The sequence below is a fragment of the Narcine bancroftii genome, chromosome 2 (assembly GCF_036971445.1).
Source record: "Narcine bancroftii isolate sNarBan1 chromosome 2, sNarBan1.hap1, whole genome shotgun sequence".
Classification (NCBI taxonomy): domain Eukaryota; kingdom Metazoa; phylum Chordata; class Chondrichthyes; order Torpediniformes; family Narcinidae; genus Narcine; species Narcine bancroftii.
This window is the reverse complement of record NC_091470.1, coordinates 188,256,282-188,270,020: the sequence shown is the minus strand read 5'-3', so window position 1 is coordinate 188,270,020 and position 13,739 is coordinate 188,256,282. Positions and strand designations below refer to the sequence as shown.

The window sequence follows — 13,739 nt, the reverse complement described above, 5'->3', positions numbered from 1 at the left end:
TCATTGATGTGGACAGAGCGAAGGAGCTCAGCAAAGCGATCTCCCAGTCTGCGCCGAGCTCCTCTGCTGTAGAGGAGACCACAACGGAAGCACTGGATGCGGTAGGTGACTCCTGCAGATACACAAGTGAAGCGTGTCTTTACTTGAAAGGACAGTTTGGGGCCCTGAATGGTGGTGAGGGAGGAGTGTAGCACTTGCTGCAGCCGCAGGGGTAGGTGCCAAGGGGGCGATTAATGGGAAAGAATGAATGGACGAGGGAGTTGTCCCTGCAGAAGGCGGAGAGGGGAGGATGTGTCTGGTGGTGGGGTCATGTTGTAGGTGATGGTGTGAGTTCTCCCAATCCAAATCAATGCCCTGTGACCATCTTGTTAGCCCACCTCCCAGCGCAAGGATCATACATTGTGCTTATTTAATATGAGACCACACCACCAAAATATACCCATAATGCTAATTAACAATAACTGCATATTTTGGAAGAAAACTGAGGCACCTGAAGGAAACTTACAGATTATAGAAACATAATCTCCTTAAAGACTGCAATGGGCCCGAACCCAGGTCGCTGGCACTGTTAAAAGCCTTGCACTCACGACTGTGCTTTACCATGCTGCTAATGTAGCTCGAAGCTGCACTCTAACATCCTAACGCAGCTCCCAAAAGGAGGGCCTGACCACACTGGCTGTATTTTGAGCCAGACCCCACAGCTCAATCCTCCATTTTTTGCCGTTGAGTGTAACTTGCTTGAGCATGTCCCAGGGCTGTTCTGCCCTGGCACCTACCTACTCAAGCTATCTTCTGCGTCAGCACTTTGGAACGATTCATGTGGCATTTAAAAATGATACTGCTGCCTTGCACATCACCCGCTGCCACATCCCGTCGGCTCTCCCTTGCAGACCCTGCCCACCTTCGCTGCACGTAGCCCAAGCAAGTTCCGGTGAAGAAATCATGAGTTGCTTTTTTTTTTGCATTTAGCGATCTTGTCTCTGGTCGACCTGGCAGGCAGTGAGCGCCTGGATAAATCTCATTCTAAAGGTGATCGCCTTCGGGAGACGCAGGCAATCAACACAAGCCTTTCGTGCCTTGGGCACGTTATCATGTCCTTGACTAACAAGGTAAGAGCGGAATGGGTTTGGCTGTTTCTCCTGGCGAGTCAGGTTAGAATTAAAGTGCTCACTGCTTCCTTTCACAATGTGACAAAGGAGCAGGAGCTGCCTGTTGAGTCTGTTCCACTATTTAAATGTAGTTCATTGTTGGTAAATGTGAGGTTTTCCACTTTGAAAGGAAACATTGAAGATCAGATTATTATTTAAATGGCAAGTGAATACAAGTGTGCCAGGGAGGCCGGGATCCCTACCCTATACTGGGATCCGAATTCTCTTGTAAGCTCAGCAAAGCTCCTGATTGATGTTCTGAACCCTATGCTCTGTCTTCCAGGAATCTCACATTCCGTTCCGGAACAGCAAGCTGACCTACCTGCTGCAAAATGGTCTGGGAGGAAATTCTAAGACGTAAGTTGCTGTTTTCCCCCACCTCCTGTACAGGTCTGCGTTCCCCGTTTGGAGTGCCACACGTGTGATTTGAACTTTTGTCGTGCAGGCTCATGTTTGTCAACTTGTCTCCATTGGAGGAAAACTGCAACGAATCTGTGAACACCTTGCGCTTTGCTCGTCAGGTAGGCTGAGGACTTTGTCCTCTGTCCGATTAGCCTGTCTATCGCTGAACTCTCATGTCATTGACTGGGCAGGAGGCCATTTAGCCCCTTCTATGCCTGAGTGGCCCCGTTATTCAGTGTTGTGCACCCCTTGTTAACCATAGTTTGTGGGGGTGGGGGGGGGGGGGGAGAACAGACCTGGGATCAAAGATTTACTGACCTGACGTGGGTTCTTTGTGAAGACATCCAGATCTCCACTCCCCTTGCAATTCCCACCTAGGTTTCCAGATTTCCCATCCCTCCAGAGTAAATAGTTTATCTCTGCCTTCCCATCAGTTCCACAAATGCCTTAAAATTTGATCTGATCATTGACTTTTGGTTCAGAATTAGGGACCCAGTTAGTAGCAATGGTGAGGGGAACAGAAGTGTGTTGTCCTACTGTTTGGCTTCAGTTCAAAAGCAAGTTTATTGTCATTCAATTGCGCAAGTACAACCTGACGAAACTGGTCCTTGGTGCAAAACACGCAGACACACAACCAGACATAACACAGACAACAATACATATACAGGACAAATATTCGGATATACAAATAAATAGTTTCATTAATAAGAGTCTCAGATGGTTAGTGTGAGCAGTTCCTTTGGTCGTTCAGTGTTCTCACTGCCCGTGCCACTGTTCCTCAGCCTGGTGGCGCTGGCTGTGATACTTCTGTTCTCTTTCCTGGCTGGAGCAGCTGAAAGATGCTGTGTGCGGGGTGGAAGGGGTCCTCAACAATTTTGCACGCCCTCTTCAGCCATCAATCCTGGTAGACCGTGGGGGGGGTGGGAAACAGAGACTCCAGTGATCCTCTCTGTCACTTTCGTGGTTCTGTGGATTGACCTCTTGATTATTAAATTGACTGATCCTTGTCTAGGTAAACGAGTGCATGATTGGGACGGCGCAGAGGAATCGCAATCTCGCCTTGTGAGGAGAACAGGATCCCAAGCCAATGGCTGCTCTGTCTCTCCAGCTACATTTCATTGGTTGCTTGATATCAGAGGTCAGCTCGTGCCCTGAACTTGTGCAACCATTCGATTTTATACTGGGAATCATCAATAAAGATTAATGTAATTTGTCAGTTTGACTCCTCTGGGCCCACTTTGTCCCCTAGCTTACTGCCAGCATCCATCTTGGATCCTCTCTGAACCTCCCTGCTCTGAAATCGATGGCATTTGATTTAAGGTACCATCTTTGGTGGGGAGGGAAGGGAAGCTTGCAATCAATGCTTTTTTATTTGTACTCCTTCGTCTTTCTGTGCTCTGAGGGAAAACAACCCCAGCCTCTCTTGAGCAGCATGGTTAGTGCAATGCTATTCCAGTTCCAGTGGCTCAGGTTCGAATCTGGTGCTGTCTGTAAGATCTTTGTGCGTTCTCTCCAGGTCTGCGAGAGTTTCATCTGGGTGCTCTGGTTTCCACCCACCATTCAAAAATGTATGAGGTTATGGGTACATTTATGGGTTGTGGACTGGAGGGGCCTGTTGCCGTGCTATACGTCTAAAATTCTATAGTCTCTGAACTGAAACATTCCATACCGGCAATATCCCTGCTGAAGTAAAATACTGAAGTCTGCAGAAACCACACAATGCTGGAGAATCTCGGGTTAAACAGTGTACTTAATATTAGCAGAGATACATAACTAATGTTTTGGCCTTGAGCCCTTCATCAAGATGTGAGCAAAATGGTTGGGGGAGGAGCACAGTGCCACAGGCAGGAGGTAATAGGTGGATAAGGGAGGACACAAGAAAACAGGGAGGGGAGGATGACTCTGTGAATGGAGAGGGAAAGGGTGGGGATCTGTAAGAAAGGAGATGGGGAGGGGGATGCGGGAGAATGGGGAGTGGTCAATGTTAACGCCATCTGGTTGGAGAGTGGCCAGACAGCGTATCAAGTGTTGCTCCTCCAGTTTGGCCGAGCACGAGACCATGGACAGACATTCTGTTCCTGGTGAATTTCCTCTGCACCTCTCCAGTGCAATCACTCTCTGTACAGATGAAGTCACCACATTGTACACTACTTCAGCTCGGAATCTAAGACCAGTAAAACCTCTGGTATCTGGAATTCAAGCAACCAGCAAAAAAAATTTGAGGAAAATAAATTAATTTAAATAAATAAGAAAATATGACTTGTCAAATAAGATGTTCCTCTGCTACCTTCAGATAAGATCTTTCTTTTTTTTAAATTTTTTATTTTTCACACCATAAATCACATTAACCATGGTACACACTTTTTCCTTTTCACACATATACAGTGCCATTTTCTCTCCCTCCTCCCAACCCACCCTCCCCACCCCCCCCTCCCGTATACAATCTAGGATACATTTAACCAGTCAGACAATGTTGTCACTCAACAAAAATACACCAGAAATTCTACTGAGTTCATTCCTTTCATTTCCTTCTCCTTCCATCAACTTAGGTAATGATTGTCCCCGGAAGGTTTTCGCTATTGTATTTAATGTAAGGCTCCCATATTTGTTCGAATATTTCAATATTATTTCTTAAACTATATGTTATTTTTTCCAATGGAATACATTTATTCATTTCTATATACCATTGTTGTATTTTCAAATTATCTTCCGATTTCCAGGTTGACATAATACATTTTTTTGCTACGGCTAGAGCTATCTTAATAAATCTTTTTTGTGCACCATCCAAATCAATTCCAAATTCTTTGTTTTTTATGTTACTTAGGAGGAAGATCTCTGGATTTTTTGGTATATTGTTTTCTGTAATTTTATTTAATATCTGGTTTAGATCTTCCCAAAATTTTTCTACTTTCTCACATGTCCAGATTGCATGAATTGTTGTTCCCATTTCTTTTTTACATCGAAAACATCTATCAGATACTGTTGGGTCCCATTTATTTAACTTTTGAGGTGTAATGTATAGCCTGTGTATCCAGTTATATTGTATCATACGTAATCTCGTATTTATTGTATTTCTCATCGTTCCAGAACATAACTTCTCCCATGTTTCCTTTTTTATCTTTATATTTAAATCTTGTTCCCATTTTTGTTTAGATTTACCATTTGTTTCCTCATTCTCCTTTCCTTGCAGTTTAATATACATATTTGTTATAAATCTTTTGATTATCATTGTATCTGTAATCACATATTCAAAGTTACTTGCCTCTGGCAAACTCAAACTGCTTCCTAATTTATCCTTCAAGTAGGATCTCAATTGGTAATATGCCAGCGCTGTATCTTGAGTTATATTGTACTTATCTTTCATTTGAATCTATTTCCTGAAAAACAATTTTCTATTCTTTTAATCCCTTTTTTTCCCATTCTCTAAAGGAAAGGTTATCTATTGTAAAAGGGAGTAACTTGTTTTGCGTCAATATTAGTTTTGGTAATTGATAATTTGTTTTATTTCTTTCTACATGAATCTTCTTCCAAATATTGAGGAGATGATGTAATACTGGAGAACTTCTATGTTGTACCAATTTTTCATCCCATTTATATAATATGTGTTCAGGTATCTTTTCCCCTATTTTATCTAATTCTAATCTCGTCCAATCTGGCTTTTCCCTTGTTTGATAAAAATCTGATAGGTATCTTAATTGTGCGGCTCTATAATAATTTTTAAAGTTTGGCAGTTGTAAGCCTCCTTGTTTATACCATTCTGTTAATTTATCTAGTGCTATCCTCGGTTTCCCCCCTCTCCATAAAAATTTCCTTATTATTTTCTTTAACACCTTGAAGAATTTCTCTGTCAGTTGTATTGGCAATGCCTGAAATAAGTATAATATCCTTGGAAAATTGTTCATTTTAATACAGTTTATCCTTCCTATTAGTGTTAGTGGTAAATCTTTCCAATGCTCTAAATCGTCCTGTAATTTTTTTCATTAGTGGATAATAATTGAGTTTATATAGTTGGCCGAGATTTTTGTTTATTTGTACACCTAGGTATCTTATTGCTTGCATTTGCCATCTAAATGGTGATTCCTTCTTAAATTTTGAGAAATCCGCATTATTCATAGGCATTGCTTCACTTTTATTTACGTTTATCTTGTAACCCGACACTTCTCCATATTCCTTCAATTTCTTATATAATTCTTTTATTGATAGTTCTGGTTTTGTTAAGTACACTATAACATCATCCGCAAATAAACTGATTTTATATTCCTTGTCTTTTATTTTTATTCCTTTTATATTATTATCTATTCTTATCAATTCTGCTAGTGGTTCTATAGCTAACGCAAACAATAAAGGTGATAGTGGGCATCCCTGCCGTGTTGACCTGCTTAAGTTAAATTGCTTTGATACATGTCCATTTACTGTCACTTTCGCTAACGGTCCCATATATAATGCTTTAATCCAATTAATATACTTCTCCGGTAAACTGAATGTTTGCAATACTTTGAACAAATAATTCCATTCTACTCTGTCAAAGGCCTTCTCTGCGTCTAAAGCAACTGCTACTGTAGGTGCTTTATTTCCTTCTACTGCATGAATTAAGTTAATAAATTTACAAATATTGTCTGTTGTGCGTCTTTTTTTGATAAATCCAGTTTGGTCTAAATTTACCATTTTCGGTACATGCTCTGCTAATCTGTTTGCTAATAGTTTAGCTATTATCTTATAATCTGTGTTAAGTAAGGATATTGGTCTATATGACGCTGGTGAGAGTGAATCTTTCCCTTGCTTTAGTATCACTGTAATTATTGCTGTTTTACATGAATCTGGTAAGCTTTGTGTTTCATCAATCTGGTTAATTACTTCCAGGAGGGGCGGAATTAATAAGTCTTTAAATGTTTTGTAGAATTCTATTGGGAATCCATCCTCTCCTGGTGTCTTATTATTTGGTAATTTTTTTTATTATCTCTTGTATTTCTACTATTCCAAATGGCTCTGTTAATTTATTTTGTTCCTCTATTTGTAGTTTTGGTAGTTCAATTTTAGTCAGAAATTCATCTATTTTCCCTTCGTTTTCAGTTCGGTATAATTGTTCATAGAATTCTCTAAAGTTTTCCTTAATTTCTTTTGGATTATATGTAATTTGTTTGTCTTTTTTCCTTGATGCCAATACCATTTTCTTAGCTTGTTCTGTCTTAAGCTGCCATGCTAGGATGTTGTGCGTTTTTTCACCTAGTTCATAATATTTCTGTTTTGTCTTCATTATATTCTTCTCCACCTTATATGTTTGTAGTGTTTCATATTTTATTTTTTTATCCGCCAATTCTCTTCTTTTAGTAATATCTTCCTTCATTACTAATTCTTTTTCTATATTTACTATTTCCCTTTCCAACTGCTCTGTTTCCTGATTATAGTCCTTCTTCATCTTGGTTACATAACTTATTATTTGCCCTCTAATGAATGCTTTCATTGCATCCCATAGTATAAACTTATCTTCCACTGATTCTGTATTTATTTCAAAATACATTTAAATTTGTTTTTCAATAAATTGTCTAAAATCCTGCCTTTTAAGCAACATGGGGTTTAATCTCCATCTATACATTCTTGGAGGGATGTCCTCTAACTTTATTGTCAATATTAAGGGTGAATGGTCTGATAGTATTCTAGCTTTATATTCTGTTTTTTTTTTACTCTATCTTGCATACGAGCTGATAACAAAAATAGATCTATTCTTGAATATGTTTTATGTCTAGCCGAGTAATATGAATATTCCTTTTCCTTTGGGTGTTGTTTCCTCCATATATCCAAAAGTTGCATTTCTTCCATCGATTTAATTATAAATTTGGTTACTTTGTTCTTTCTGTTAATTTTTTTCCCAGTTTTGTCCATATTTGAATCCAAATTCAGGTTGAAATCCCCTCCTATTAATATGTTCCCTTGCGTATCTGCTATCTTCAAAAAGATATCTTGCATGAACTTTTGATCTTCTTCGTTAGGTGAATATACATTGAGTAGATTCCAAAACTCCGAATATATCTGACATTTTATCATTACATATCTCCCTGCTGGATCTATTATTTCCTCTTCTATTTTAAATGGCACATTTTTACTAATTAATATAGCTACTCCTCTTGCTTTTGAATTATACGATGCTGCTGTTACGTATCCTACCCAATCTCTCTTTAATTTCTTATGCTCCAATTCAGTTAAGTGTGTTTCTTGCACAAATGCTATATCAATTTTTTCTTTTTTCAGTAAATTTAGCAGTTTCTTCCTTTTAATTTGGTTATGTATTCCATTAATATTTAAAGTCATATAGTTCAACGTAGCCATTTTTTACTTTGTTTATCTTCCCTTTCCGTTTCTCCATCATTACTTTTCCTTCTTATCCATTTCTGTTTTTTTGTTTTGAATCCTTTATAAGACAACATTCCTAAAACATCAAACATTTTCCTTATTCTCCTATTTAAAACTTCTTTAGCCCCAATCCCCCCTTCTCCTCCTGAGTTGTCCTTTATCCCTTGTCGGACAACCACATCTCCCCTCTCCATTTGGATTTGCGAATTCACTTGCAAGCGTCAGCTGATTTTGCAGTGACCGTAATACCCCCCCACCCAGCCCCCCCAGAAAAGATTTCGCTTTTCATATGTGACAAAGGTCACTCTTTTAATTCCTTCCTTATTCCCTCTATTCCTTTTCCTTCCCTTATTAATTCTTGTCTATACTATCTATATTTCCCTCTAAATACGGATACATTCATGTATGCACATTATACATATACACACATATACCTCTTTACCCACATACATATAAATCGTGGTCATTTTTACTCTTATTACATGTCTTCATCTCTCTGTTTTGTAGTTGTTCTGCAAATTTCCTTGCTCCCTCTGGATCTGAGAATAGTTTTTTTTTCCATAAGATTGTTTTCGATGTTTTGAACTCTCCTCCTCTTCAGGAGCTCAAAACTTATGTCTTTTTAGTTTGCAGTCTTTTGTACTCTCGTTACACGTCTTCATCTCTCAGTCTATTTTGTAATTGTTCTGCAAATTTTCGTGCTTCCTCTGGATCCGAGAATAGTCTGTTTTGTTGTCCTGGAATAAATATTTTCAATACCGCTGGATGCTTTAGTATAAATTTATACCCTTTCTTCCATAAAATTGCCTTTGCTGTATTGAACTCCTTTCCCTTCTTCAGGAGTTCAAAACTTATATCTGGATAAATGAAGATTTTTTGCCCTTTGTACTCCAGTGGCTTATTGTCCTCTCTTACTTTTTCCATTGTTTTCTCAAGTACCTTTTCTCTTGTAGTATATCTTAGGAATTTTACCAAAACAGATCTTGGCTTTTGTTGTGATTGTGGTTTAAAGGCCAATGCTCTATGTGCCCTTTCTATTTCCATTTCTTGCTGTAGTTCTGGACATCCTAGGATCCTAGGGATCCAATCTTTTATAAACTCTCTCATATTCTTGCCTTCTTCATCTTCCTTAAGGCCCACTATCTTTATGTTATTTCTTCTGTTATAATTTTCCATTATATCTATTTTCTGAGCTATCAGCTCTTGTGTCTCTTTAACTTTTTTATTAGATTCCTCTAATTTCTTTTTTAAGTCCTCTACCTCCATTTCTACTGCTGCTTCCCGCTCTTCCATCTTGTCCATTCTTTTTCCCATTTCTGATAAGGTCATATCTATTTTATTCATTTTCTCTTCTGTATTGTTTATTCTTCTTCTTAAATCATTAAATTCCTGTGTTTGCCATTCTTTAAATGACTCCATGTATTCTTTAATAAGAGGAAGTATATCCTTTATCTTGCCTTTCCCTTCTTCTTCTATTTCACTGTACTCTTCCTCTTCCTCTTCTTCTTCCTCTGGATTGGCCATTGTTTCTTTGTTGCCCTTTTCTTCTCTTCTTTCTTGTTTTCGTTGCCTTCTATGTTCTCCTCTTGCTGCAGGTGTTCTGCAGCTGTCGTTGCCAGCTGTGGAGATTGACTCCCCAGCTGGTCACCCCTCCCGTCGGTGTGTTTTTTTTTCATGCGCATCGCGCACTTTTACTCGGCTCAGCGAGCCATTTTTGTAGTCCTTATTCTACTGACCTGAGGGAGCGGGTTTCTCTCTCCACCGCGGGCCTCTTCGAACAGGTAAGGCCTTTTCCTTCATATTCCGTTGTCTTCTCTTCCTCTCTTCTTACCGTTGATTTTGACTTTTCTTTTTTCGTCGCCATCTTCTTTCCACCTTTATATTCACTTTACTTTGATTTTTATTTCTGTGCCTTTGTGTTTTGCTTTGTTTTTTCTGACTTTTCTGGAGAGGGCTGGAGTTCACTGTCCGGCCACTACTCCATCACGTGACTCCCCTCAGATAAGATCTTTCTTGGCGATTACAGTGATATGGAGACCCTGATTTTAAAAGGGGAACACCGAGAAGTTCATCTCGGTGATCTATTTCTTACTCCAAGCAGAAAGCCCTAAACTGCCTTCACAAATCAAGGCAAAGATGAAAGTCAGACTTTTTTTAAAAAAAAAAGAGCAATGATTGATGAGCAATGCTGGTCAGACCTGAATCGGAGCAACATAATAGTGATTATTAATGCATGGTTCAGGCCGGTGCAGTATAATGTTCTCCACCAGCTATATTGAACACCACAAAAATTGAATAAACCAGAAATTTCAGATGTGGCATTATGACAGGAACCCTTGTGCACGCAACCTGGCTATGTTCCAAGGTAAGACCCTTCTGGGAGGAACTAGAATAAAATCATAGGTAAAGAATTCCTGCAGGACCTCGCTGTTCCTATTGAGAAACATGAAAGACATAAGGCTCAAGTTGAAGCTGTCCAGTAGTAAGTAAGTGCATAGCGGTTACCTAGAAATCTGGCTCTCACTTGGGCATTGAGCACTGGAATATAGAAATGCAGTGTTCCCCGGGAGAAAATTGCCTATAACTTAAGGAAAAAAATAGCATTTTTCTAAAAATTTGGCAACTATATTTAAATTTAATAGGAGCACAGTTATAATGTCTCGCCACCTTGTCTTCCCCGTCTCTCCTCCTGAGGCAGCGTGGGGTGGGGGGGGTGTCCAATCTAGCCCAATCAAGAATGTAACAGATGGGCTGTGACAAGTGGAAGTGGAATGGCTCGGACTCGACGGCGAATTTTGTATATAATTGATGACTGTAATTTGTGATTGATTACTGGAAACTTTGAGTTTGAAAGTTTATAAATAAAATATTCAAATACATAGATGAGAAAAAAATAATAGGTTGAAAAAAATATGCAAGTTTAAAATAGTAGAAGAAAATATTCTCTGAAGAAACTGAAATCTTTGAAGATGGGAGCGAATATTCAGTCAGCAGAGCCTCTGTCTTGCTTTGCTCGTAGCAGCTGTTTGAATAAAGTGTGAAACAGTAGAGGCGTTGCCCAGGATGAAGAGCTGGTTGATGCCATTTGGGTGACTCTTAAAGTGTCTCCTTATCCCTGCTTATTAAGAGCTGCCCCAGTCAGTAACTTTATCTGTAAACTTGGGAAAGGAGGTTAATTATCTATCATATTATTAGACTTTCCGATGGCTCTGGAGGGGGAGGGACCTGCAGATGCAATGACAGTTAAATGTTTTCAAACAATGTGACTGAAAAATAAAGTGTTACAAGGTTTATATATTCATGCAAGTGAAGTTTGTTCAGTGTAAGTAGTATTTTTCCTTTAAATTGATTATTCTAAATGCAGGTGTAGTAGGCATTGTAAGAATGTCTCCAGCAACTGGAAAATGCGTTTATCTGGTATCTCCCAATCTCATACCAGGGGCTTTACTTTATCTCTTGCTACCTTTCTCTTGTACTGCCTTCACACCTGCCCGTGCTCCACTTTTATGATCTTTGCGCTTCTTGGGGTCCCCTGCCGTTCATGGTTGCTTCTTCTAGTCTTGAGCTTCATTTTAAATTTATTGAGGGACTGATATCCAAACCTTGACAACCCTGTATGAAGAAATTGCTCTTGATCTAAAACAATTTTAGTAGTAGCCATTTAATAAAGGTGCTACCATAAAGCTTGCGGTACTTGTGGTGTTGCAAGTGTGGATCAACCTTTTCTATAATCTGCCTCCTTGTATGTAACCCACTGGCCTACAGCTCTATCCATATTACCTCACTGCGTGGATCTCCCAGTGGCCGCCCATTTCAATTCCCTGCCTCATTGCTGACATTGTTCTCATGCATTGCCAGACTGAGACCACCCCCAAATTGGAGGAACAGCACCTCATCTTGCATCTGGGCTCCTGCCACCGGATGGCATTAACATCCACTTTTTTTAAATTTCAGTTAATCTCTCTCTTCCTCCTTCCCCTCCCATTATTCCCCAGTTAATTCAGAACTTGAGAAGGGGAAAGGGGGGGGGGGGGGTCAGTAATATATTTTGCTCTGGACTCTGCAAGACTGGTCAAGTTCCTCCAGCATTTCTGCATTTTGACCTCATTGGATGAGCCCTCTCTAAGTGCAGTTATGACCCCTCTCCCTGATCAATTATGCAACTTCTTTTACATTTGGTTCTATCTCAGCTGAGACTGCTAAACTCAAAAGGTTGAGCTACCAGCCCTGCCCATCTCTCAGCCAAATCTCTAGGGCTACATCCTCTTGGTTCCATACATTAATGCAGGCCTTCCAGATCTTTATCCTCTTCATCTGTCCTGCCCACAGAACTCGCATTGAAATAAACAGAAGTCAGCCACACTGTGTTAATTAACCTGGCCCTGCCTTTCCTTTTGGCCTTATCCTGACCTTCCTCTTTCCCTGCCTCCACCCCCAATTCTCCCCACTGATGCACTGCTTTCATTCCCAGTCCCTGCTCCTGATGCACATTTAAAACCATTTTCCTGAACTTCCTGTGAGACCCTCGCTTCTCCCTCCAGTGAAAGTCTGAACTTGGTCTGCTTTTTATAATGGCCTCATGAATCTGTTGTGGTCTCCTCTATGCTAGAGACTTGGAATATCCTTTACCCCAGCTCTGTTTCCACAGAATCAAAAATGACACTCCCCCCTCTCCAGTCAATTCTCTCACCTGACCTCTCCATCTCCAATTAACACCTTTGACTGTCTGTACTCCTCCCCTTGCCCTCTTTAATCAGGCACCTGCCTGCTTTTCACTCATACCTTGAAGTCTCTCTCTCTCTCTCTCTCTCTCTCTCTTTCTTTCTCTTTCTCTTCCCCCCTTCCCCCCCCCTATTGTTGCCAGACCGCCTGATTTCCTCCAGCAGTTCTGTGTTTTTACAGTTAAATGCAGACCACCCAAGAATCTGGATTTTTCAAACTTTTAAAAGTCGGTGGACTTTTGAGTATGCATGCATAAGCACCACAGATGCACAACGGCAAGTGACCTCATTTAATCTTATCACAAAAAAAATTTGTATACTGTATTTTTCTTTTGCAATGTTAATTTCTAAACATAATTTCAAGCATTACACATTTTTTTTGTAGTAAAACATTTGAAGTTTACACTTTTGTCAAGTGATGACTTTATTTTTCTTTAAAACTGCTTGTTTTGATAAATAAAGCTTGCTGTACTTGCTAATTAATAATCTATCAACAGTTCACCTCTTCTTTATTCTTTCCTAAATTTGAATTTGAGAATCCAGACCGACCCAATCGCCAAGCATTCTGGATTTTAGGGCTTCTACACTGGTACAATTGCAGCATCTGTGCTCTTGCATGGATCACTCCCCTTTGTTTTGCCTCTAATCTGATAATTTCAGGAGCTTTTTTCATTGAGGTTGAGATGACATTGTCTGATTGTTTTGTGACGGTGATTGCAAATTTTGCCTTTGCTGCATGGAAATTTCAAATCTGTCTTGCTCTTTGCGTCCATCTCCAGGAACAGTGAGAGGTGGGTGCTGAGTTTCCTCGGGTCAGCGGGAACACCACCTTGGGGTTCATGGGGTTCAGGCCTTGGCCAGACCTGGTGATGGACAGTGGGGTCCTCTATTTATTTAGACATACAGCACAGTAATGGGCCCATGAGTCCAATTAACCTACGACCCCAGTACATTTTGAATTATGGGAGGAAACCAGAGTGCCCAGTGGAAATGCACGCAGACACAGGGAACATACCAACTCCTTACTGTGCCAGATTCGAACCTCAGTCACTAGCGTTGGGCTAACTGTTACCTTTTATGCTAATGTGCCACCCTGTAGCTAAAAATCACTGAATCTCAG

The 13,739-nt window shown here is 40.0% G+C and overlaps 1 protein-coding gene across 6 annotated transcripts in view; it reads left to right on the top strand.

Annotated features, from left to right (window-relative positions):
* The window catches only part of kifc1 (kinesin family member C1), a 60,763-nt gene extending 57,997 nt beyond the window's left edge, over positions 1-2,766 (top strand). For all 6 annotated transcript variants that reach the window (XM_069919633.1, XM_069919634.1, XM_069919631.1 and 3 more), the window contains 4 exons: positions 970-1,109; positions 1,432-1,505; positions 1,594-1,669; positions 2,563-2,766. In XM_069919633.1, coding sequence (XP_069775734.1) covers positions 970-1,109; positions 1,432-1,505; positions 1,594-1,669; positions 2,563-2,616 — 344 coding nt within the window. In that variant the 3' untranslated portion in view covers positions 2,617-2,766. The remainder of the gene's footprint in view (positions 1-969; positions 1,110-1,431; positions 1,506-1,593; positions 1,670-2,562) is intronic.
* The last annotated feature ends 10,973 nt before the right edge of the window (positions 2,767-13,739 follow it).